Raw genomic sequence first — 27,592 nt, forward strand, 5'->3', positions numbered from 1 at the left:
TAAAACATGATGCTTGTTTTTATCAATCTCATTTAAAACTAAGTTACAAACAAAAAACTATAAAAACAAAGCCATAACCAATTGCTGAATATTGTTTTTTTTTCCAATTAACAATGAGATAAGTTTTTAATTTACTGTTTATCCAAAGGAGGGGAAATGCTGCTATATTTGAAATTAAACTGACCACTTATGGAAATGACGTCAACTGATAAGATAATATATATCGCATTTATTTTTCATGAATTTCATAAAATTGAGAGTTTAAATTTTTTAATATTCCATAGCTCAAAACAAAAGAAATTTAATTAACAATAATGAAATCATTGTTTAAATTTATATATTTCTGCAAATCATAAATAAAAAGTTAACTTACCAATTATCATACAAAGTTAAGTTATCTTCCATATCTTTTATCTTTATATTTTCCCCTTATACTAACATTTATTACTTAATATTTAATTTTTTTCTATGTATCTATAACTTTATTATCCATCTTTTATCTGTATTTTACATTCATCTGATAACTTACATTTATTACTAAATAATTAATGTTGTTATCATATAAACTTACGACACATTTGTACCTTTATTCAATTTTGTATGTTTTCTTTTCTTCTCTGTTATATTTCTTCTATCCATTCTTTTATTGCATGTTATTTATGTATAGTTTTACATAAGTTCTCCCCCTTATTATGTATATTATTATTTAATGTTTATCTTATTTATATCTTGTTGCTTTCAAATTTAACTGTTAACTATCGAATCCCCTACCCTGTTGATACCATCATCTCATTCTTGCGCTTTCCATCAACCAGAAATGTGGATTTTCATTTTGCTCATCATTAATTTTATTCTTATTTCCGCTTTTAGTGTGTACTGTATTTTTAAATTATCTTCTTCATTTGATATTATTTCTATTTTTATATTGTCCTATACTTTTTCCAATTCTTGTTTATTTATATTTTTATTATTTTCTTTAATTTACTTTTTTCATTTTTATATAAACATACTTTAGTTTATTTTTATTTCATGTTATCCTTCCTTTATTATATTAATTATGGTCAATCAGCGATCTTCCAATAAAAAAAAACAAATATCAACATTCAATTAAGTAATTGGTGATTCAAACTGAATTATTTTTATTTAGTTGTTAACCAACATTTCGCTCCATTTTCCAGGGCTGAGTGGTTACCAGCTGAGTTGGTAACAGAACAGAACTCTTATCAGCCCTGCTAAGTGGGGCGAAACTTTGGTTTACAATAAACAGTTTCTTGTTACTATTTTGAAATCTTTATTGACCGTCACCCGGACTATCTTCCTCCAATATACTTCATATGGTCAACTATCTTCTTCCAATAAAAATTATTTTTATCTCTGCCACTAGTGCTAGTTAGATCTGGTAACTGCTGCAATCTGCGGGGGGTTGAGGGAAGTCAAACTGAAATCTTTGGTTTAGGAACTCAAAAGTTAATGCTTTTTCCAATACAATTGAGCTTTTAGGCTTAAACTGTATTTTAAAAAATAAATATATATATTGCAAGTTGAGCTTTGAAAATAGTAAAATCCAGAAAATCAAATTTACGTTTAAAAAATTTTGGTGGATAGTTATTTTATTTTGTTTAATATAAAAAACAAAATTTCAAACTACAAATATTTCTGTAATAAAATATAGAATGCTTGGAGTTTAATACTAAAGTTTAATATTTAAATACTCCTATAATTTTCCTATATCTAAAAATTGTGGTAATTTAAAGATATAGAAAAATTGAGTTTTCCAGTATTTATAATATTGATAAAAAATTATTGAATCCAGTTTACTTCCACAATGCTCTTCAATTATGGACAAGATTCTAGTTTTTTAATCTAATTTTAAGTATTTTAGAATTCTTAGTGTGTTTGCACTTAGTGGTAAGTATACAGCGAGTTTACTTTGATTCGAACTAATTCTAGGTCCAAAAAACCTTGTCTCGCAAAATGGTCTGCCTGTGTTCAGCCTAGCTCAAAAACGAAGTTTTAAGAAACTAAAATTAAATATTTAAGGCAAGTATATGCCAGATAAGTGACAGCAAACTTTTTCATGAAAATTGACCGATCAGAAGTGCCACATTACAGAATTCGTTTTTCAATTTTCTCCAACGATATTAATTCAACTTGAATAAGGAACTAAATGATCTTTAATATCAAATAGATCATATCCTCATTAAAAATAGTCTAACATGGCTTTGATGCTGAATTGACAACAAATTTTCCTCTAAAGTACTTTAATCTTATTTATTTGAAATAAATAACCAGTTCCCATTATTAGAAATAGATTAACAAAATATTTTTAAAAATTTGGATAAACCAAGACCGCCCAATTTCTCTCAATTGCAAGTGGACATTACCGACTTGATCATAATCTTGTATTATTTAAATTGTTGAATTTTTTATAGCAACAGAAAAATAAAAATGTTTTGTTCAAAACTTTTCATCTTCCACGTCTTACGATTTTTTTCTTTTTTTACTTTCCAAAAAAAAAAATCTTGCCTCTACTTATAGCAATATACTAAATAATCAATAAATGAATCAGTGAGTTAAGAAATCACATAAGTCACTTTATAGATGGATATTTAAAATTTGGCATATTTTCTGTTGAGATAACAGATGTGTTAAAGGGAGTATTAACTCCATATGTCTCATGGATTCTTATAACAGTAATAAGCTGATATTAATTTGAAAAATCCTTTAAGCCAGGGATTTCCCATTCTCAATAGGATAAAAAGGGCCGATTGACGACCGAATCCGGTAGAAAAATTTATGTATATGAATTTGAGATGGAGAACTGTCCTGTCTTTTGGAGTTTCAACTTTTTCTCTCTAATTTAAATATTACTATTACAACTAAATTAAGTTAGGGTATTTATAAGTAAAAAATATGATAGAAATAAAAACATTTATTAATTATATTGACAATTAAAATGCTTATTTGGAAGCCTCCTGTTCCTTGAGCCTGCGTTCATTATAGATCTTACGTGCCTTCGCCCTCTTCAGTTGTTGCTTAGGAGATAAATTATGTTTCTTAGCAAAACGAAGGTTCCTTAAAAACTTCTGATCCATCTATAAAAAATAATATAATAAAATAAAATTACATTGGCTGATAGAAGGAATCATAAATATTATTTCTTCTGAGTAGTGAACAAATAAATTACATTAAAAAAAAAAAAAAAAAAAAAAAATGCAATGAAATGCAAATAAAATACCACAGACTATTATTGAAGTTTGAAAGGTACTTACGCATTAGAACTTCCAAACCATATTTCTGTTATTTTTGGTAATAACTAGTTGTATTTAGGCCCAACCACCACTGGTGGTTTGTTCATCTCTTTTGAATGAGCGAAAGTTGACAAGAGAGACCCATTAAAGCAGTTTCAAACTGAATTATTGGAATTCTTTTTTGACTGTCTACCAAGGATTTAACTTTTTTTTTTTTTTTTTAATACTACAAATTTTAAATATTTCTTTTCAATTATGTATATTTCATTAAATAAAAATGTTTAAAATAAAATTACTAATTTTTCAAAATGAAACAACAAAAATTAAGTGAACCAATACTTTTAAGACCTAACGTAGGGGCTAGGTTTGAAACAATACCTATTAAAAATATTCTGTGTAAACCTCCATGGAAATCCCTAATCTATTTATTTGTCTATACTATTATAAAAAATTAGGGGTTTTCATGTTTGTAGTGAACTGTGGGTTTTATATTAGAAGATGGTCCAGAATGCAGTCACTGGAGACAACAAATTAAAATAACTTTTACTTGATAGTGTTCTCCACTGACTGCACTCCCGACCATCTTTTCCTTATTTGATCAAGCAAGAACAACAATCTGGTCCTAAAAACTACTTTGGTGTTGGTGTACAAGACAGTTTTCTCTCAATTTTTTTTAACACATTTGGGATTTGGATAATCAGCTACATATAATCTAAATTTATTGAGTGAGAACCTGCGTTTGACAGTTAATACATAATAGCTTCATAAAAATTGTAAGAAAAAGAATAAAAAAATTGAATAATATTATGACTTACTCCTAATGTAGACTCATGCCTGCATCTTTTGGGCTTCTTAATACCATTTCGATGAGCCTTGCGGTCTATAATCATAAATAATCAATCAAATAAATTAATTGTTGGTAAACAACAAATAGATTATAAACTAAAATTGATAACTACAAGATAGTAAATTAATATAACCCTAGAATTGTAGCTTATCCTTATAAATTGAGTAATATAGGCATATTAAAAAAAATTTGCCTCAACATTAAAAAAAATTTAAGAGTCCCTAAAAGGTTTTAACAGTGAAATTTAAGAAAATAACTTTTTAACATAGGATAGTTTCTGAAGTCTGATGGAGCCAGTGGTGAATCAATATTTAATCCTTAACTGAGGATTAAAACTAAGAATGTCCTTAACTCCATCAGGTTCATCACATCATCTTTTCTCCACCTCACTTGTTCCTTGTTTCCTCTCCTAGTTTATTTTATTCTTACTTTTATCCATTAATTTATTAGAGTTGGAGAAGAATAACAGAAACCAAACCTGAACTAAGAACAACTAACCTATCAAAACGATAAAACAAACTGGTGTAGAGCTCAACTGGTCTGTTAAGTGGCCACCCATGTTAAATGTTATATCAATTGAACAAGTAAAAAGAAGGGAGTATTTCTCCATTTAACACACTTTAATATGGTAAACTAAAGATCATGAATACCACTAACTAATCAATATCAAAAGGATGAAATTTCAGAAAGGATATTCCAGATTAAACCATTCATTCCTAATGGGACAGAACAACCTAGTGATCGCTTCAAATTTTCGGAGGGGTAAAGTAACTGTGGAAAATGGGATTACTTCCTCCTACCACTGGGATAACTTGCTACTAACACAGGAACATATTAGCATGCCTTGCCCCTAGCACTGGGATAAAAACCCATTTTGTGACTAAACAAAAATAGAAAAATACAAAACTTAAATTTTCCATCCTTAAAAGATTTTAAGGGTAATTTGTATGCTTTCTCAATTTTTTTAATTCTTTTTATTAAAAGGATTAAAGATATCCAATCACACTAAATAAATTGCTTGATACAATAATAATTTATTATTACTATATTTTAATTTATTGTTTCTTGACCTTTACTTATTCATCTAATGAGTAAAATTTAATTTTGGAAGAAGATAGCTGACTGTATGAAGTAAAATATAGGAAGATAGCCCAAGTGGTGGTCAATAACGGTATAAAAAACTAATTAATGTCAACCGTTAATGTTTGGTTTGAAAAAACTATTTAATGCTAACCAAACATTAAATAGTTTTTCTATAATTTTTTACCTTTATTGGCCACCATCTAGACTATCTACATTCTACTTCATATGTTCAACTAAATTCCTCCAAAATAAAATTGTACTCATAAAGACATGGAAATCTAAGATGAGAATAAATAAAGGTTAAGAAAGAATGAATAAAAATGTAATAATATTATTGTTATTGTATCAAGCAATTAATTCAGTGTGATTGGATATCTTTAATCCTTCCACTACAAAGAATTATAAAAATTACACTTAAAATCTTTTAGTGAGGTCTTAAGGTTGGAAAATATGAGTTTTTGTATTTTAATTTTTGTTAAGTATAATTTTAATTCTCTTACATCTACTTTTAAATTATGTCATGTTACTATGCCTCCTGTTCATTAAATTTAATAGTCTAAAATAGTTCTTTTTAATATTTCCTTATTACTTGATCTTATTCATATTTCTTGGTGTTAATTTTAATTGTATAATTTTTAAAACCTCCCCCCTTCAGTTTACTTCTTTGTTTATTTTAATTTTACATTATCAGCATATTTTTGGTTGTTTTGTCTTTTTTAGCTCTGCAACCTGGGATGAAACATTGGACAATAGTTGTTAAATATTTTATGATCCTTTTAGACAGTACCCCTATCCATCTTCATATCCAGAAAAATAACGGTCAATTATTTATTTTAGAATTTACCTTAATTACTTAAAGTATAATTTTCATTCGCGAAATACATGCCTAACTAAATAACCTATAACAAAACATAATATTAAATATTATTTAGCACTAACACAATAAAAGAATTAAATAATTAACGTATTATAAGATAATTTAATAAACCGTGAGAAATACTATAAAATAAAACTATGAATAATTTAATCACTAAAATAATGAAACGCACATGGATCACTTACTCTGATTGTGATTAGTATGATTCTTTGACTTAGCCATGGCTTGTGAGAGAACAAGTGTCCAATATACCTAAAAAAACGCAATATTATATATTTAAGAACTATCAGAATAGATCAAATTAGAGAAATAAACCACAAAACTCTTTACAACACACCTCGTCCAACCACGCGCAGAAACAGATGGAAGTTTACCACCGCTAACAGAATATCATCACTTACGATGCATGTTAGGAATCTGCATTTATATTAATTTAACGATTGTAAATTTAAAAAAAAAAAAAATTAAATAGTCAATACTAACATTCCAATTAAATTACAATGTTTTCAGTTAATAATTTCACAGAAATCTGAAATAGTTTTCGTTAATTATCATATTGCTTTATTTCTACTTTTTATCCTTCAAGATTAAAAAACATCAAAACGTAGGAACAGTCAGTGCAAATATATATATTTTTATTAAACGTATAAACCTTATTAAACCATCTAATATTTACAATAATAGAATTTAATGTTTTGAATGTGTTTTCATAAATCACTTCCTTATTGTTAGTTTCTTTATAGATCAATATTTAAATTTATCTTTATTTTATTAAATAAACAGTTTATTTGATGAATAAAAATATAAAAATTTTCAATAAATTTAAAAGTAATTTGAGAAAAATATTAATTTGTATCCCTTATTAATGTATTATTGTTGCCTGCCGTCCAGGAAGGAGTCCCAACTAATGACGTCTGAAATTAAAATTTTAAAATTGAAATTAAAGTTTTCAGACTCTATAAATTAAAGTAATTATTATATTTTCAAATTCTTTAAGTTTTTCAATGCATTTTAAATTTACTTATAAAAATAATATTCTTGTTTAAAATTTCATTCTTTAGGGTATGAGTAAAAGATGTTGAGGTTCATTTAGAATTTCTAATTATTATCCGGCAAATTAATCAATAATTAGCAAGGAAACATAGAAGTTGTTACTTATTAAGTAATAAATAAATTCTGTGGTTAGGTCGGATAAATTTTATTATGCTCGTAATAATTATAGTAGAATAAATAATAGATATCAATTATTTAATAAATAAACTAGCAGACCCGGCATTGCTTCGCTATTGCTATATTTGAATATGTATATACATTAATTGAACTCTATTGAAACTTTGATATCAACTAATGTATAAATGAAGAGATAAGATGACTATAGTAACATATAGTCACTATTTATAAGTTAACTTCAACAGTACTCAACCAATCTACGTCAAACTGCACCAATCTATACAAACCGGATCTAATTAAACAAATTAGAATCGAAGATATAAAATAATATGTTTGAAAAGAAACTAATAAAAATAATTTGATTTCGGCATTAAATCAAAATTTTATTTACGTTTGTATTAACATAGGAATAAAATGCAGAAGAGTTACGAACGATGGTCACCAGAATTAAAGAAAAAATAGCCCTGTAAATAAATCAAGTTGAAATTTTTTTCAATTTTTAATTTTTTTGAAAAACGGAATTTGAGAGTTTCAGAAGACGCTAAAAACAAAAAGTTTGTTGACTTACTTTATTCAAATCCTCATCATGTTTTTAAAATTTTAGTGAATAAAAATTCATTTAATAGAATCAATAATTTTTTTCTTATTCTTCAGAAAATAGAACTCGATAGGTATATAATAACCATGAAGAAATTGTATACTTTCTGAGCTAAGCGCCAAAAATGCTTCATTTCGTTAATAACTTTTTTTTAAATGAAAAAATCTTCCAGGGAAATTCTTGAGCATTTAGCAAAAAGCACCATAAAAATCGGATGAACGGTATGGTATTACATACAGTACGAACAAACAAATATTGATTTTTATATATTAGATTATTTATTGATTCTATTAAATAAATAATTTATTTATCGCTATATTTTGTTTATCAATTAATGCGCTTTTTGAAAATGATTTATTCTAAAAGTAAAATTATCTTTTATGCTTTCAATTTTTACGAACCTAAACGGAAGTTTCATCAGAAACGTTGTAAAATGTTTTGCAAATATTATTAAATGTTCTTTACTGGTGGAATAAAAGACAAGTTTTCAAGAAAACTTTTATTAATTGATAAACTATAAGAATATATTCCATTTAGTAATACAATAATTTCGAAAGCAATAGCCTAAGTATGTTGAATATAATATCAATTTGGAATAAAAGACGAGTTATAGAAAGTGTAACCTTAAAACAGTTGTGTTGGCAATAAAGTGTTAAGCCCACAAATTATAAATATTATAATATCAATCATTAGTTTGTCAACAAATATTTCCTTGTAAATAGTAAACATTTGAACATGGTTACACATAAGTGCTACAACCAACTGTATTCTAAATCTTTATCCGTTAATAATTAGATATTTATTACAAAATAAATAAAATGAATATGTCTGTTTGTGAAAAACTATTCAGCGTATTTACAACTGAAAATGGCCAACGCTACTTTAATTTAATTTGGCAACGTATTTCCTTGATGCTAGAGAACCTCTCGCCAACCTGATTTTCTGAACTTATGACTTGGAATATTTACAAAGTTTGTTGTCTGTTAAAGTTGAATTTATTTTAAATGTTTAAATAAAGTAATTGCTTTAAGTTTTTATCGAAAGTGCTTTTGTGTATTAGTGTCGTCGAGTGTTTACGAAATAGGTGTATGTGTCTTCATCAGCTAGATGACCATGATGAACTCAAGAGAAAAAGTTTTCATTTCAGAGCCTATCCAAGTCTTCTGCAGAGTACGTCCGGTTATAAATTCTTCAGAAAGAAACTGCTTGAATGTTGTTCCACCTTGTGAGATACATTTGACTCAGCCTCAGACTCCTTCTAGACATGGGAAGAATATTAAATATACTTTTAAAGAAGTATTCGAAGAGGATAGCAAGCAAAAAGCTGTTTTTGATCTAGTTGCCTTGCCACTTGTTCAAAATTTGTTAGTAGGTAAAAGTGGACTTCTTCTTGCTTATGGTGTTACTGGTAGTGGAAAGACTTATACCATGACAGGTAATGGTGAAAACCCTGGAATAATGCCTCGATGTTTAGATGTTATTTTCAATAGCATTTATGAGTATCAAGCCAAAAAGTACGTTTTCAAACCAGATAAACTAAATGGTTTCGAGTTGCAGTCTGATGCTGATGCTAAGTTAGATAGAGATCACGCTTTGCTGTCTCATATATCTCAGAATAAAGGGAGTCGACAAAAAGTGTAAGTTGATATCACAATTTATACCTTACAAGTATCTGATTTTCTAATATACTATACCATAACTAAATCTGTTAAAACATTTTTGTTTACAAATTTCAAATATTATTGGATGTAACAAATTTTTGCATAGTCTGTTATTTTTAATATGCTATCTTAAATAATATTTTGATTTGTATCTAGATCTTTAAACAAAATTTCTCGTTGTTTTTTATATGCCAGACATTCAAGAATATGTTTAAGGGTCTCGTTACTGCTACAATTTTCATATTGAAAAGTTTCGGTTATGCCAATTTGTGCAGGTAGTTATTGCAAATACCATGATTCCTCCTAAGTGTAATATAAGTTTTTATTTTGTCTTTCCCTATGTTTGCTTATTTGAACCACGGTTTTCAAATGACATGAGGAAATATATTTTACTAAACTACCCAGTGGGGTAGTATCCTCCAGATACTGTTTTAGCCAGTTTTCTATCTGATCTAATTTAATCATTTTATAATAATTGTGATTTAATAATTTACAAGTCAACTTTGTGTCTACCTGCCGACCTATTGTAGTACCTAATTTAGCCATTTTATTTACTACATTTTTTCAGATAAATTTAACTAAATAAATAATAGCAGTAACAAAGGGATTGGGAAACTGTCCTACAGAGATTTCATTGAATATATTTAATTAATTTTTGGCTGTATGGAATAAATCAATTCCACCCACAAAGAAAAACAAATCTTACTAGTAAATAATTTTATAACAGTACACAAGTGTACTCCAGCATGCCGGGTAGACATATCCTCAAACATAATGGATTATTACATTGTGGGATCTAACCTACATTATGCAATTACTGCATTAATTTTATTACACTTGTGAATTTTTTCTCATTCATGATGTAAAATTTTCAATAATCCTTTTCAGTTGATCATTTTCTCATTTTGTGTGATTACATGCCCATACGGTATGTTGGAGTTGTGCTGGGGTACTAGTGGCATATTTTTTTTATTTTTTTTTATGTTAATTGATTGTTTTGCTCAGGGACAAACTTAATTCCGATCCAGATTTATTGGGTAGATCTCGTGACTCATCGAGGGTTAACTTTATCGATGAAGATAATCACTATGCAGTTTTTGTCACTTATGTTGAAGTATACAACAATAATGTGTATGATTTACTTGAAGATCTCTATTCTGATGCCTCACGACCGAAGTAAAGTATTCCTTAATTCTATATTCTAGTAGCACTGTGTTGAAAGTAATTACTGATTATTTATTCGTTTTCAGACCGCTTCAAGCTAAGATTGTTCGCGAAGACTCATCACATAATATGTATGTCCACGGTGTTACTGAAGTTGAAATTGGTTCAACAGAAGAAGCTTTTGAAGTATTTTACAAAGGTCAAAAAAGAAAACATATAGCTCAGACTACTTTAAATACTGAATCGAGTAGAGCTCATACAGTTTTTAACATACGTGTTGTTCAGGTAAAGTTTAATTATGTATTAGTATTGTTATCATTGAACTTAAAAGATTGTATACCTATTTATATTAACATGGCTTTTATAAGATTATGTATCTATATTAGCTTTGTTTTGTTAATATGATAAGGCACCCACTGATGAAAATGGTGAAACATTGCTACTTGATAAAAAACAGATCATAGTAAGTCAGTTATCCTTGGTTGACCTGGCTGGTAGTGAGAGGTCAGTTAGGACAAAAAATACTGGACAAAGGCTTCGGGAAGCAGGTATAATATATACGAAGTTTATTAATGTGTCAATCAATTTCTCCACCTTAACTCTGATAAATTTGATACTTTTTAATAAATGCAGGTAATATCAATAATTCCTTGTTGACATTGCGTACCTGCCTGGAGATTCTTAAGGAAAATCAGAATGGTGCGAACAAAATGATACCTTACAGGGAATCAAGACTTACTCATTTGTTCAAAAATTACTTTGATGGACAGGGTCAAGTTACTATGATAATTTGTGTTAGTCCTTCATTTGAAGATTTTGACGAAACACTTGTAAGTTGAATAGCAATGTGGTAGTGGACTTCTGAAATTTATATTTGAAAACTTATAAGATTTTTTTTTTTTTTTTTAGCACGTTTTAAAATTTGCAGAGATGAGCCAAGAAATTCAAATGGCATGCCCTACAGTTATTCCTAGTGTTGGCTATACTCCTGGCAGGAGAAAAGCCAATCAGGTATGTTTGTGACAACACTTTTTGTCGATTTTATGAAGTATAAATATTGAAAGTGTGAAAATAAAGTTATTAAAATGTATGAATAGGTAATATTAAAAAAAAAATACTATGAAATTGTGATATAATGTGGAAGCAGGTAGCGCAGTTGTAAGGCACTGTGCTACTAACTCTGAGGATGTGGATTCAAATTTTTTTGTTTATCCTACCCCTGCCCGTTTCTTATGGGTGAAAGGAAAGGTTTATGCTATAGGCTACCACTGTATTCTAACTAGAGTGGGGGAGGGGGACACAAATAAAAGTCAACTAACGTGGGGAATTGAACTAACGCAGCTGCGGTCACGAGGTTGCTAAGGTTAAGGTGAGTTACAATGGCCTGCATGGCCTACACAGCTGTTCTCCAATTTTAATTCCTAAAAGGCTCCTCTTCTCTCACATTATCCATCCATTGCATTTTCGGTCTTCCAGTTCTGCGAATGCAATGGAGCACTTATAAGCACTTTGTCCATATAAGATGTTCTTGGGTATTTCTGTTTCCCCCATCCTAACTAAGTGACCAGTCCAGTTTAGCCTTCTGAGCTTAACATAAATAAATCAGGCAAGTACCAATTTTTTCTTCTCTAGAACTCATCATCTTTATTAGGGCCAAATATCTTTCAAAAGAATGCATGAGATTCTTCTGCTTGTTCTGGAGTCCATATCTGCAATGTATATGTGGGGAATAGTCTTCTTTAATTGAGATTTGGTTTTCATTGTGAAGAGCCTGCTCTGTATATGTTTAAGGACAAAATAACATCTGTTTACTGCTCCTTAGGTATTCTTAATTTCGGTTGAAATATTATTCGTAAAGTTAACCTTTGCTCCACAGTAGGTAAATTCTGTGATGCACTCAAATTTGCATATTCATATAGTCAACCTATGCTCCTGTGGGTCTCTCCCAACTCCAATTCTATATTTCTCTCATACACTACAAAGCACTTACTATGAAATCCCAATGATCTGCATTTAGATTGAATTTTATGTAATTCTCTTCTTCCATTAGATTGAAGAAGTTCAACTTAGCAAGGGTGAAGATCCTGTTATTTTTTTACAACCTGGTTTGATGTCCTTCTATGGCCATACTATAATACTACCATTTGTTCCATTGTTTCAGGGACTCCGTGAATGGAATGATTCCCAGTTTTAGTCAATTTTTCAATGTTTCTCAATTCAACTTTTTTTTCTTTTATGTCAAAGATTATTCTGGTCTTTATTTGTAAATGTTTTAAAGGTAAGATAAGACTGGGCCTAATTCCGGGATTTTTATGACAGTGAGGGGAGAGAAGAATTCACTCTTAATTATTTATGGTGTTATGATCTCCTTGAGATTGTACGGAGAAGCTCTGTAGTTTTCCTTGGAACTCTCCATGTCTTGTTATGATCTGTGAGACTCAATAGTTTGGGAGGACCCTGGTCTTGGCTGGATTGTTGGGAAAAACTTACCTAGTTCCCTCTGGTAGTGCTTTCAGTCTCTGCCTCGATACTTCATCCTCCTTAAGGACGAGGTTCAGATGGAAGACCCCATGAAACACCATTTTTTGTGACCTTTCAGGTCCTTGTGGCCCTCAGCAGAGCCAATCTCTGTATGGTAGCCAGTCTCCACTTCTGATGTGATTCCTGGGTGAGGTTTCGGTCATACATAGGATATGTTTACCTCAGTATACTCAGGACCACATCTTTATAGATGATCGTCATTGCTGAGTATATGGGGTCCCTAAACCCACTCCCTATCCTTCTCAGTCCATTAAATAACCGGGTTATCCTATCCCTTAAGTACACCAGGTGAAAAGTGGCATCAAAGGCTCTTCTTATTTTCACACTAAGGTGGGGTAATGTACCTTGGTGTATGTGAGCAAAAGGCTCTTTAAGCTAAAATGCATAAAGAGAAAGTTAAAGAAGGAGATAGTAAATTTTATTTAAGAAGAGTGTTGGCATTAAAGTTATTGGTTCAAGCCATCTTCATTTGATTACGACAAACTATAATGTTGAGGATTCTAAAGCTTTTGTAAGTAAATATTTGTTAGGTTGTGGAGCAAGAGTTTCTGATGCTTTGATGTCTAAAAAACACTTTATATTGTGCTGCCAACTACAATATGAAACAAAACAAAAAGTCCATATGTACATTCATATTATTAATAATGTTCTGAAAAAAATTTAAATTTTAAGTAGTAGTATATATTATCTCAGAAAAGACAGGTTTGGTATTAAACTTATAGTTTTTCAAAATATTTAAGAGCATATAATTTTAAAAATATAATTGAAGATCATTGATTGAGACCGTGTGTAATAATAAAATTGTACAAAAGCTGGGAAGAAAAAAAGGCACTTATTACAGCCCAATTTTTGATTACTTAATTGAAAACTAGGTATAATTATTTGTCAAAATTGATGAGTCTGCCAAGTACAGGTAGGGGGAATAAAAAATTGCGGCTGTTTCAAAACGTTAAAAATAATTAATTTTTCATTCAGAGCTCTATATTTTAAAAACTACTAACAACACTAGAAAATCTAAAAGAACATTATTTAAAGAAGAGTAAATTTGCTGAAATATTAGCCCTAATAGAGCTATTTACGTCCAATAGTTCTGGAGATATAGCCTTTTGAAAAGCAACATTTCATGAAAATGTACTGAAATATCAGTAGTTAGTGAATCTATTGTGAGAAATCTATATCTCAATAATCATTCGACATAAAAATGTCTATTAGCACTCAAATTAAAGCTAAATAATTGTACTATAAAGTAGTTTATGACCTTTACATTCGTAGGAATATTAGTTTTCATGATATTTGCTAAGATAAAGTGATTTATAGTTGTTCGGACAATAGGTTTGCTTTATAAAAAACCTCATTTCAGAAACCATTGGACGTACAGATTCCTGTCAGCACTCAAATTAAAGCTAGTTAAATTTACTATAAAATATTTTATAACTTTTATCTTTGTAGGAGTAGTAGTTATTATGATATTTGAAAAAATATATTCACAAAATGTTAATTTCTAGTTGTTCATATAAAATGTTGTATTTTTGAAAAAATATATCTCTAGACCCATAAAACGCAAATATTTCTGCCAACACTCAAAATAAAGGAAATTTAACTTACTATAAAGTAGTTTATGACACTTATCTTCGTAGGGCTAGTAGTTTTTATAATATTCACATATGAATATAAATTTGGCAAATGAAAATTTATCCAAACAACTATAAATCAATTTATTAAAGCAAATTTCATGAAAACTACTACTCCTATGAAAATAAACGTCATAAACTACTTTATAGCTCATTAAATTAGCTTTAATTTGAGTGCTAATAGACATCTGTACGTCAAATGCTTTTTGAGATATAGATTTTTCAAAATAAATTCACTAACTACTGATCTTTCAGTACATTACATATAACATTTTTATGAAATGTTGCTTTTTAAAAAACTATACCTCTAGAACTATTGGACATAAATAGCTCTATTAGGGCTAATATTTCAGCAAATTTACTCTTCTTTAAATAATGTTCTTTTAGATTTTCTAGTGTTATTAGTAGTTTTTAAAATATAGAGCTCCGAATGAAAAATTAATTATTTTTAACATTTTGAAACAGCCTCCATTTTTTATTCCCCCTACCTGTACTTGGCAGACTCATCAATTTTGACTAATAATTATACCTAGTTTTCAATTAAGTAATCAAAAATTGGGGTGTAATAAGTGCCTTTTTTTCTTCCCAGCTTTTGTACTATTTTATTATTACACATGGTCTCAATCAATGATCTTCAATTATATTTTTAAAATTATATGCTCTTAAATATTTTGAAAAACTATAAGTCTAATACCAAACCTGTCTTTTCTGACATAATATATACTACTACTTAAAATTTAAATTTTTTTCAAAACATTATTAATAATACGAATGTACATATGGACTTTTTGTTTTGTTTCATATTGTAGTTGGCAGCACAATATAAAGTGTTTTTTAGACATCAAAGCATCAGAAACTCTTGCTCCACAACCTAACAAATATGCCTCTTTTTTCCTCTTTAGCTCTTGTACTAGAAGGAAGATGGTCTGGGTATGGTCAAAGAAAGAACTCAAATAATAATAAAATTATTTAATGCGAGCCAATATTTCGGCCCATGTTACAGGATTAAAAAAGATACAAACACTTAAATAAGGTAATAAAATAAGAAAATAGATAACAAAAATAAATTTTAACTAAGATGTGGCTAATTATGATTTAAAATATGTAAAAATTTCTACAAAAATGAACAATGTAAATTAAAGAAAATAAAAAACATATAAAATGAAACTTAAAATTAAATAAGAATTACTAAAATGTTTTAGACAGTTAATAAGAAAACAGAAATAATAACAAATAAAAAAATTAGATAAAAAATAAATGTCAAAAATACAGTATACACAAAAGAGGATTAGAGTAAAATCAAGAATAAAGGAAAATAATGAACTAGATATGAAAGAGAAGTGGTGGGGATTGGCGGTTAACTATTATACATTACATTTGAAAATAATGCTAAAGTTAAGATAATATTAGTAAATTAAAGAAAATAATAAAAATAGACAAAAATCAATTTTTAGCCCTGATGAAAGCCATGAAACATGGTTCCAAAAGTTGGCACACATTAAATAGTTTCATTACTATTTATTTTTTTCTTTGACTGCACCCAAACCGTCTTTCTTTTATTAAAGATATATTTTTATTTTTTTTTTATTTATTTATTTTTGGCCAAGACTCCCATTGGAGTCCTATACTGCCTAACCATGGTTAGGGGTCAAAAGTTTTCCATTTTGTGTAACCACTTCTCAGTGAAAAAAGTCAATTCCTCAGGCCGGATTCGAACCAGCACCTCCAATAGACGTCAAAAATTGATAAGATTGTGTCCTAATTATTATGTCTTTAATAGCACTACGGGCAGCTATTAAAGACATAATAATTTTGTATACTATTTAAAGAAAGAATTTATATTGTTAGACTAAATTTTTAGTTGAATCATTTTTCTAATAATGTTTTCCCTAAGGTTTTAATTTAGATTCACGTCTATCCTTATGTTTTATCATTGATATTTTATCAATGTTTTCTGTGATCGAATCTTTGTTTTGCTAACATTTTAAGAACTTTAAAGTACTCAATGAGAACAGAAAGTGGGTTATTACAAAATAGTTAGAATTAGAACTACAGAGTTCTCCCAACTGATAAATGTCCATCTTCACAGATTTAAACAGCATTTTCTATGGAGGTAGTAAATCAATTACTATATTATTATTTTTTACTTTTTAGGCGTTCAAAGCAGCATTATTGGAATATAATACAATTAAAAAAGACCCTTTACCTTTAATTGTTGAAACTGCGTCTATCACTCATGAAGTGAAACCCGATTTGGAGAATAACCCGGAAAATGTGGCCAATGAGGAAGCGTAAGTTCCTAATTTATCATTATGAATTTTATTGCAAAGAAAATATCATTTAAGATAACCTTAAATTAGTTGTAGTAATGCTATCAATGGATACCATACATAGTATCTTTAAACTCTGCTGCAGCTCGTCTAGCTATTCTCTCTCTAAGCTTTGCTGCCGGAGTTTCAGAAGCACCAGAAGTAGTTTTATTCGCTAAAATCAATTTCTGAAAATTAAGATGATCAATTTTTAATAAAAAAATATCAACATTATTTCTTTAATAACCTATATTACTAGCACTCATCCCTTACCCCTAACTTCTTTTCATAATCTTCATCTTTTACTAATCTGTTAATCTAAATACCAGGCAAATGAATTAGACCAGGATCAAGCTTTCCAATAGATACTACTTCTTCAACTTCAAGAATAGTGGTTCGGGCTGCTCGTGCTATCACAAGATACATAAATATATATCACTTAGTACATAAATATATATATTAAGGGGAAAACCTATTTCATTGTTGTTAAAACATATTCAAGAAATGAACAATTTAAACATACATTTAGATTGCAACTGAGGTCAAAGAATATCTCTACTAATTTTCTTCGAGAACATGTAAATGTTAATGATTTAATCAACAATACATTAAAACAAATAAAGCATAATGCTATATTAATTAATAATTGTGACAATGTATGACAATTATTAGTATTTTATTTTAACATGCTAATTTTAATTTTCAGTTTTCATAATCTACCTATTCTTGACTTCGTTCAAATGGATGATGATGTTACTTTGAAGAACGCTGTTTCTTATTTAAAAGATAATTCAAAACTCTATTCATCTAATGTCAACGGTTTAAATGAGAGATGTAAGTAGTTCATGACTTCACTTTGTTTAAAACTCATTTTCAGTACCTTTAAATTATTATTTTTTTATATAATTCCTTGAATTTGTTAATTTGAATTTTAAAAGTTTTATAATGATCAAAAATTCCAATTGACGTAATAAAATTAAAAAATCCACACAACTTTCACCCTACTTTTTTTTATAGATTGGTGGGCTCATGTTGAAGTTAGCAAAAGTCCAACGAAGACAAAAATTATGACAGAAAATTATTATTTTTCTGTTGTTATAAAAAAGTTTAGGGTTATTTTTGCTATTTTAGGGTTTCTCGACATGGAAATATCGACAAATACAAATTTGTTTTCTGCCAATAATACAACAGTTTAACAAAAGATATCTATGCCATAATGCAATTGAGAAAGATTGCCCAATCTCAGCTTTTCCTGTTTGTATAGGATTTCTCTGTTTTTCTGTTTTAGTTATTCATAAAATTCTTTAATATTTTGTATTTGTCCATTTTTTATTACTGCTAACAATGAATAAGAACTGTTTATTTATTTTTTTTAAGTAAACAAAATGAAAAGTATTTTAGGGGAAGATTTTTTTCGAAATTCAGCATTTAAACCCAGTTGGACTATTACAATAAGGATAAGACCCACCTAGTATTAAAGACTACTTGTATGTATATCAATTCACTGAGTTTAATTAAATCGTTAGAGCCGTTTTTGAGAAGGTTGATTCTATAAAGTGGCACTTACGGTTGGTCGATTTTAACGAAAAAGTTGTTATAACATTTCAGACATATACTTACCATAGTATGTAATTTCAGTTTAGTAAGTCTTTTGTTTTTGAGCTAGGATGTTCACACAGAGACAGACACATTAACGATTTTGTTATGATAAAAATTATGTAGCCAGTAATAAAATAGAAGAAAAAATATGTTGTTCAATATTTAATAATTACATGTATTTTTATTTTTGCATAAACCATCTTCTCATATACATATTATATTTTATTATTTGTTTGATCATATTTATCAGATACTTAATTATCAGCAGTTTTGGATTATACATGTTATATTCATTGTAATTTATGAATTATGAAATACATCTTTTGATATAACTATTATTATAGCTGATGAAATAAACAATGTAAATATTGTTTAAAAGTTTATATTTACATATCCTATGATGTATTAGATCAGGCTTTTCGAGATTCATTATTGAAGTCTGAAAGAGATACTTTTATGGCTACTCAAGAACTCAAGTCTTTATCTTCTCTTCTGGAAATTGAAAAAAATAAGGTAGTTGAGATATATATTTTTTTGTATGTTTGAAACTCATTATTTTTTAATTTAGAGTTTATTTCTTTTATATTTTCTATAAACTATCTTTAATCAAATAATGGTGGGAAGGACTGTGAAAAGGGACTGACTACCTTTATGAAAGGAAGACCAACCATTGGGTAGAGGGAGACAGAGAAAAGGAAATGCCCGTGATGGCTCATAGAGAAAAGAAGCAAGACTACTGCTTGGATGGAAGCTGGAGGATTGTGTAGTGAAGTAATAACAAGTAAAAAAGTGGATAAAAGAGAAATATAAAACAAAAATGTATTCCCTAAAAAACAGAAAACAAAGGTCAAGAAAATGGTGAACAAAATAGGACACATAGCATTCGGTATGAAGGAAAATCGAAGAATGATTTGAGTTTGAGGTAAATGCAAGGTATCAACAGAGCAGGGGAGTGGGGGAGTTTGATTGTCAACTAATAACAATTACTTGATTGTTAAGTAATAACAGTTACATTTGAAACAGAAAAAGATAAAAAATTATATTAAAGTAAGATAATATTAAATGATAATGTAAATATATAATTAGGTAAAAAAATAAAATAAATTTAATAAAGTATAGATAAAATACAATAAATGCAATAAAATTAAAACAAGGGATACAACAAAGATAATATAGTGAAGAAAATAAAACATGCTGAAAAGAGTTGAGGTACAAAGGTGTAAATTTATATAATGATGAACAATAATTATAAAGCAATAAATATAAGTATAAGATGAAAATATGAGATAAATATAAAATACAGATAAAAGATATGGAAGGATAATAGGGAAGTTAATTTCTGCATAATAAATACAGAATGTTGAGAAAAATTATTGGAGCTTAATAGGACTTAAGATATGTCAATAGGTCAGGGAGATATCAACTTTATGATAGATGATAGATTTAGATTGCAAATGGATATTTATGGATTCCAAAATGAATTGTTTTTTATGATTGGGGACTGTAGCAAGAATTGAATTTTGGCCGAAGTCAAAAGAATGGTTGAGGATTAGGTTAAGGAGTGTTCTGAAAGCTTAGAGGCAGAAGGTTTACGGGACTTGATTGAAATTTTGTGCTGGGAATTACAGCTTTTGAAATGGGTTTTTAGTTTCGTTGTTATAAGAAGAATTACAACTAGAATTAGAACACAGAATTTATTAAACTACATTGGAATGGTGTACAGTTATAGGATCTTTTAAAATAGAAAAAAGGTATAAAATTTTGCTAGAGACTTCAGGCCAAAATGTAAGTTAAGAATTGGATTTTTGTATATTACCAGAAAGAATGGGGATATAAGGAAGGGACCTGTACTGAAAAAGATTTAGAGTAGGTTGAGAACAGGAAGGATTGGAGTTATAGTGTTAACGCAAGAGTCTAAGAGTTTATCTGTCATGTTTGCTTGGAAGTTGTTAAGTAAGACCTGTTGTTGGTCTGGTCATATTGAGGGTCAGATTGAGAATGAGATTTGTCGATACGTTTTTTAGCAACATAGATTTTTTGGTGATAAGGATGTTGGGAATAGTTACGAAGTCTGCCAGAATAGAAAGGTTTGTTGTACCAATCAGTGGTTGGGAAGCCATTTCTATTGATTAGCAGGTCTAGGAAAGGGATGAACGGTCAATTTCACGTTCAACAGTAAATCGAAAGCGACGGTGGTAAGATTTAAAGGCTGATAGGATTTTGAGGATTCTATTTTTAGTATTTGAGTTATTTTTGACTGAAATCCATAAAATGTGTAAGCATTATACTGCTTGGACAGGTTTGTGATATCGAACTTGTGGAATGTCATGTTTCAAATCCTTTTGAATGACTGCAATCATACTGATTCTTACATAAATGAAAGAAGTTGACTATATTATATTATTAATTTTATGTTACTTGTTTATTTCTTTTAGTGGTAATGCTTGCATGTATTTATAATTTACTAATAGAAACCAAATGGTGTCTGAATTAGGGTGAATGTTCTATACTTTTCTTTTTTTCTCTTTTATAGGTTACTGATCTTGAAAAGAAACTTCATCATACAACTCAAGAAATGAATTCAATGAAAAGAAAGTTTGATGAATCTGATCTCACAATTAAAAGATTAAGGCGTGAGGTTAGTATTTACAGTACTTTTATGTAATTTTTAAAAATTAACATTAAGTAATTACAATTTTATTAATTGTATTTACGTTGTATGTTATATTTTTAGGTCTCTCAGAAAAATCTAGAAATTAATGAAATGAAAATTGAAAGAGAAAATTTAATTGAAATTTATAACAACCAGATTGCTGAAAAAGATCAAAAGATGAATAATGAATTACACAGCAAACTGTCTTCTCAAAAATCAGCATTTGCGGTGAGTTCTGCTAATTATTGTGATTAAAATTAATCAACACTTACATAATTTTATTAATATTTATTTTCATGAAATTAGTATATGAACCTATCTGGCAGATTTTGAAATTTTTTTTATGCCTGAACTTATTTCTATTCTAGTTATGATATAGCGCATAAATAGTGGCACATCTGACAAAAAGATTTTTGTTTTATTTTGAAATGGGGGTTGTTCCAAAAATATTACTGTAGGTAGGGGCTTCTTTCTCTACACTGGTCCCTCCAGACTTTCCCAAAGCTAGTAGGATTGTCAAAAAGTAACTACAGTCCACAGTACAATCCATAAAATATGTCAAGTGCAAAATAAAATAATTTTTTTGTTGTCAGTTATACCACTATCCAAGCAAATTAACAATAGGGTAATCCTGATATATGATGTATCAATCCTTACAGTTTCTGTATCAATCCACTTCTGTTCTCACCACCTACTTATTGACCACTTCTTAACTTATTTGAAGACAACAGCGGAAAAACGATGCAACTCTATAATTATTTGCTTTTGTGGCAATTTGGGTGCTTCAGCCCAGTGTGGTCCTTAATCTCTTTTTTTAGCTCTTGCCAGGTGTTTGTTCCTGTACTGGTGTGCTAGAGATAAGACTCATGTATTACTCCATAAGATTTAACTGTGGGTTTCATTGGCATTCTCATCTCTAATGTTTGTGTACCAAGTTGAGATGGCTTTATCCTACTTTCTGAAGGCAATTCTGTCTTGATATTTTTCTTTTCCAAGTCTTTAAAACCAAAAAAACTTACCTAAAGCCTTAGTATCTTCCCCCACACTTTTCCATCCGTTCATTCAATACTAGAACCCATTGACTTTAATATATCCTCTTATAAAATTGCCTCCTCCAGCAAATCCTTTGTCATTCCTGCAATCTCCTGGAAGTCTCTCACGATCTCTATTCACCAATCTTCCGTTCTTTCTTCTAAACAACCTATTCCTTCACCTCCTTTATAATTAAACCACCAGATTAATATTAACAATATTTATAGCTAGCTATAACATTAATTTCCACAGTAAAATTATAATTGTCAATTAAATACTATGCTTTTGTCAATATATTTTGTCTAACAAATAATCATGAAGTCTGAACTATGTAATTATTCTTAGGAACCTTTTCATATCATAATTACATATTGTGTTTAAGTAGATGGAGCTTAGAAGGAAAAAAGAAAAATTGAGGAGAGTTAAAAAGATTCTAGATACTGACACAGAAAGCCTGTTTAGTGTTGCCTCATCTAGTGACATGCCAGCCCCTTCAGCTGCTCCGAATTCACCACCTTCGAAGAACAATGCAACAGAAATATCACGTCCAATTGCTACCCCTCCTTCAAACTTACACGCCATTGCAGGAGGGCCTGTTCGATCAACTGCACGTAAGGTAATATAGTTTCTATCTAAAGTCATTACATAGCCTTAATTTTCTTTTATTCTATTTAACTTACAATTTAATTATTTATCTTTTTTCATTGATGTATGAGTGTTCTGTTTAGTGTTATATTTTCATTCAAATGGGAATAACATCTTCAATTAATTAATAAATTGTCAAAAATTATGTAGAAAATGAATAAATAATTAACAGAGGCTACAATTTAATATAATTGCATTTTCAGTTTGCATTATTATGAATAAATGTATATTTTAAAAATTATTCTGGTATATGAGATTAATAAGTTTTAATTTAACGATTTTTTTTCCTGTGTGGGTGGCATTGGTTTATTCCATACCGCCAAATATTAATTAACTATATTCTGTGAAATCTCTGTAGGATATTTTGTCCAATTCCTTTGTTCTCCTATTATTCAGTAAGTTAAATACATCTGATTTACTAATATTCTATACCATAACTATATCTATTATACATTTTTTTTTATAGATTTCAAGTATTTATGAATCTTTTTTTTTTCTAAATTTTACATATTTTTGCATTGTATGTTACTTTTAATATACCATCATAAGTAGTATTTTGATTTGTATCTAGATCTTTGAACAATCTTTCTTGTTGTTTTTTGTATGCCAAGCATTGAAGTATATGTTTAAAGGTCTATACTTACTGCTGCAATTTTCACATTGAAAAGTTTTAGTCATACCTATTTTGTGCAGGTGGTTATTGAAAATTTCATGATTCGTCCTAAGTATATGTTTTAATGATGTCTTTCTCTATGTTTGCTTGTGAGAACCACGGTTTCCGAATGATATGAGGAAATATATTTTTATTTATCTGATTTTAATAAAAATTTAAGGATTAATGACTGATGAGAAATAATCTTATATTAATTTTAAACAGATTTTTTTTAGTTTCTAAATTTTATGACTATTTTGGACTTACGATGTATCATAGTTTATGCTTGAATTTATTTAAAAAAATTATTTTTGTGAAAAAACATCCAAAATGAATATAACCTATTCTATATTTTTCATTGTACAACGTTTCGGGACAATTCGTCCAACCATACTCATGCACCTTTACAGTCCACATATTTGTCATTTTTCAATTTCGGTATTGAATATAGTTTTACACTACATTATTAATCCAGATTAAATTTTTTTTTTCTGCTCTCTTACCATTGTTTGGTTTGGTTTTATTTCTTCTCTTTTGTAATATTTTTGCATATTTTATTGTTAGAAAATCATACCTATTGATATATTTTTTTCTGTTTGTAGCTCGGTTTTCCTGTTTCAAACAAGCGGCATCGTAGGTCCAGGTCTGCTGATGTTTGGTTGGACCACAGACCTGCTATCGCTGTGCCACTTGGTACGGTCATGCAACCAAAAATGTGCAAGAAGAAATCAGTAAGTAAACTTACACAGGCCAAAGATATCACCGAAGGAACCTCCAAGTATTGTCTTATGACTCAAGGACAGGACTCGGACGGAGACTTGGAGACCAGGCTCTATAAGGTATATAGAACATATTTTTGTATGTTATATATAGGTGATTTATTATATGAAATAAGATGGAGATGTTCTGGATCTTGATGAAGAAAAACAATTAAGAAATAGTTTCAACTATTTATTAAGGGGTGAAGTTTTGACCCATAGGTCTTCCTCAGGACTAAAATAAAAATATATCCAGTAGGTTAAGCCGATGTAAGAATATAAAAGTGATAAGTAAATAAAACAGATCATAAACATAATTATAAATAGCTAGAAAGTTGAAGATGAATAGTAAAAATATTTACTTATATTAACTCGAAAAGTATTGATGAACTAATAAATAATAATATTGAAGCATTAGTAAGTAATTGATACTGTATATAGTGATAAATGATAACAAATTAGGTAAAAATTAACTGATCCAACTAATAATATAAATATTAATTTACCAATAGGCCTGAAATGGACATGTACCTATAATATTTTAACAGGTATTAATTAACAGAATGTGTTATTTATATACTTGGTGCGTTCACAAAGTTTCAAGGCTTGTCTTAGAACCATGAAACATTTTTGAGAAGATGGTCGGGAGTTTGGTCAGCGAAAATACACAAATAAACAAAACTTATTTATTTGTGCCGATGTTTCATCAGGCTGGCTTTAAACAGAATTTCTGCCTTAGCGACCCTGATAAAGGCCTGAAATTTAGGTCAAAACATCGGCACAAATAAATACGTTTTGTTTGTTTGTGTATCTTTGCTGACCACACCCATACCATCTTTTCATATCATTCTACGGTCATCAATTACCACCTCATTAAAAAACATTTTTGTACAACAAAGTTAAATTCTTCACTATATGACTCTCAGGCATCAATACTCTGCTTCCATTGTTGATAAGAAAATCTATGAACAGAAGGATTTAAAGGACATTATCAAAGCTGTAGTTGAAATTGCGTAAAATTGCTTTCCTATCTGAGATTTTTTAATTCAGTGACATAAATTGAAGTTGAGGCTGTAGTATGGCTGCGGACATTTTGCCTCATTGAACCAAGTTACCGGAATTTTACTTCACTCTTCGACTATTTTAAGTTATATGAATCTTAGTTATACCGGGACTGATGTAATAGTTATAGAATAGTTAGTATTATTCAAGTTAACAGATTGTTATAAAATTATTTCTATTAAAAAGATTACTCGATAAACATTATTAGGGATATTCATGATCTTTAGTTTAACATGTTAAATGGAGAAATATATCCTTCTTTTACCATGTTAAAATGATATAACATGGTTGAGAGTTTGTTACTAGGTTTGTTAAATGGAGAATGACATCACACAGATCAGCTGAGTTCATCACTATTTGTTTGTTGTTGTGTTAGGTTACTTGCTCGTAGTTTGTTTGTATTGTTTTTATAATTAATAAAGCAATGGATGACAATAATAATAATGTAATGGCAGTTATCAATTAGCTCATCTTGATTCTCTTCCTCACAAGTTAGAAGATCAACAAGGCACTCAATAGCCAAACTTTCACTTTTCACTCAATTTAGGCATGTTGTAATACTTGAATCAAAACTTAGAAGCAAACAATAACATGAAGTTTTGGAAGTAAAGGTCATAAAACAAGTTGCTCAGAAAATCCACTAGGATTATGCCTTTGAACATGACTTTAAGTATGGCTGCTTGCAATCCTATACTTATAACATTTAACATGGTAAAACACCCCTACTGGATAGCTTTAAATACAAATTTCTCTTTGAATAAATTTTATTTTAATTCCTGTATTATTTGTTGTTTGTAACAAATCAAATAAAAAGTGTTGGATTTAATTGGTCTATAGCCACAAACATATGAGCTACTGTCATAACATTTACCTCTTGTGTGATAAACAACAGTATCTGTATTCACAGTAGTGAAGCTGCTGTCACTTGAGAGCTGTTTATCTGTGATTAATTTTTTTAATAAAAAAAAACTTACTGTTGCCCACAAGTACAAAAAGGGCCTCTGATTTAAGCTATTTAATTGCTGATCATTTTTTAACTCTGGTTGATATTTTTTTTTTTTTTGTCGTAGGGCGATGTGATTCCAACACTTGGTGGTGGGGCCCAGGTAATGTTCAACGACATAGAAGTCTTGAAGCAGATGTCACCCTCTCGCTCGCCTTCCACTTCAAAGCCAGTTAACTGATCTTTCTTCTCTTATGAGAGACCATCTTATACTGGCTCTATGAGATTTTAATATTTTAAAATTATGTTAAATAATACTTCTATATGTTCGTTTCAAGCAAACAAAAAATGCTCTGATTAAAGATGCAAATAAATTGCATCTTGCAATATATTTTTTAAGTAATGGAACTTGCTAATGGCTTGATAGTCATAAAATTGACTGGAATCAGTTATGGTTCAAAGGACAAAATATATTAATCTATTGCTTTGACTATTACACCTACGTAGATAAATATTTATGTATTTATAAGATAAATAATGTGTATTTTGTTGTAGAAATTTCCCTAGTTGAATTATGTTTGTGTTCCATTACAATTGTTTTTATTTAATTTTTTTTTCATTTGTTTTATTTTTATTGACGAATAAAGAACTTATTTTGTCAGTGTAATCTAGTTATTGATATAATTCTTTATCAAGAATTTAGAGTTAAATCTATAATAAATATTAAAAATAGTTAAAATGTATTTTTAATCTTCAGCTTAATGTACAATTCCTAACTTTGTACTCAAGTGATTATGTTTGACTGTGATAAGGCAATTCAGTATACACTGAATTAATATTAATATAGATTAGTAAAGGATTTATCTGTATAGATTTATTAATTTTCCCAACATTTAAAGACCTGTTATATGTGTAGATAGATGGATGTATAAGTAAAGGAGATCATAACATACAAAAAAAAAAGACAATCCTTTCCTGTCCTGCTAAGACCCCTGGAGAGCAACGGTCCTATACCACTTTTGAAATATTAGCTTAAAACGGGAAGAGGAATCTTTAAGATGCTGTTTTTCAATTTCAGGTGCTTTTTTAGTATTGCTCGATTTAACTATCGTAAAG

The 27,592-nt window shown here is 29.0% G+C and overlaps 2 protein-coding genes across 2 annotated transcripts; one reads left to right on the forward strand and one right to left on the reverse strand.

Moving 5' to 3' along the window:
* Positions 1-2,917: 2,917 nt before the first annotated feature.
* On the reverse strand, positions 2,918-6,506 carry RpL29 (ribosomal protein L29). The gene is made up of 4 exons (XM_014425256.2): positions 6,396-6,506; positions 6,244-6,310; positions 4,067-4,131; positions 2,918-3,095 (listed from the first exon to the last, which is right to left on the reverse strand). Exons 2-4 carry the CDS (start codon positions 6,278-6,280, stop codon positions 2,961-2,963), a joined length of 237 nt encoding a protein of 78 aa, XP_014280742.1. The 5' UTR covers positions 6,281-6,310; positions 6,396-6,506; the 3' UTR covers positions 2,918-2,960.
* A 1,953-nt stretch (positions 6,507-8,459) lies between these two features.
* LOC106683650 (kinesin-like protein KIF23) lies at positions 8,460-27,132 on the forward strand. The gene is made up of 14 exons (XM_014425255.2): positions 8,460-9,463; positions 10,493-10,663; positions 10,738-10,936; positions 11,061-11,199; positions 11,285-11,481; positions 11,561-11,662; positions 16,978-17,114; positions 17,839-17,966; positions 19,141-19,244; positions 21,265-21,369; positions 21,466-21,612; positions 22,802-23,032; positions 24,316-24,552; positions 26,604-27,132. The coding sequence occupies exons 1-14, from the start codon at positions 8,934-8,936 to the stop codon at positions 26,715-26,717; spliced, it is 2,541 nt and encodes an 846-aa protein (XP_014280741.1). The 5' UTR covers positions 8,460-8,933; the 3' UTR covers positions 26,718-27,132.
* The last annotated feature ends 460 nt before the right edge of the window (positions 27,133-27,592 follow it).

The sequence above is a fragment of the Halyomorpha halys genome, unplaced genomic scaffold (assembly GCF_000696795.3).
Source record: "Halyomorpha halys isolate HHAL.00 unplaced genomic scaffold, Hhal_1.1 Scaffold501.1, whole genome shotgun sequence".
Taxonomy (NCBI): domain Eukaryota; kingdom Metazoa; phylum Arthropoda; class Insecta; order Hemiptera; family Pentatomidae; genus Halyomorpha; species Halyomorpha halys.

Excerpts from the sequence above, each read along its gene's own strand:
- RpL29 (XM_014425256.2), bottom strand. The coding sequence starts at position 6,280 with ATGGCTAAGTCAAAGAATCATACTAATCACAATCAGA. Across the intron at positions 4,132-6,243 it reads TCATACTAATCACAATCAGA|ACCGCAAGGCTCATCGAAAT; the intron begins GTAAGTGATCCA and ends TTATGATTATAG. Across the intron at positions 3,096-4,066 it reads GGCATGAGTCTACATTAGGA|ATGGATCAGAAGTTTTTAAG; the intron begins GTAAGTCATAAT and ends TATTTTTTATAG.
- LOC106683650 (XM_014425255.2), top strand. The coding sequence starts at position 8,934 with ATGACCATGATGAACTCAAGAGAAAAAGTTTTCATTTCAGAGCCTATC. Across the intron at positions 10,664-10,737 it reads TCTGATGCCTCACGACCGAA|ACCGCTTCAAGCTAAGATTG; the intron begins GTAAAGTATTCC and ends ATTCGTTTTCAG. Across the intron at positions 10,937-11,060 it reads TTAACATACGTGTTGTTCAG|GCACCCACTGATGAAAATGG; the intron begins GTAAAGTTTAAT and ends TAATATGATAAG.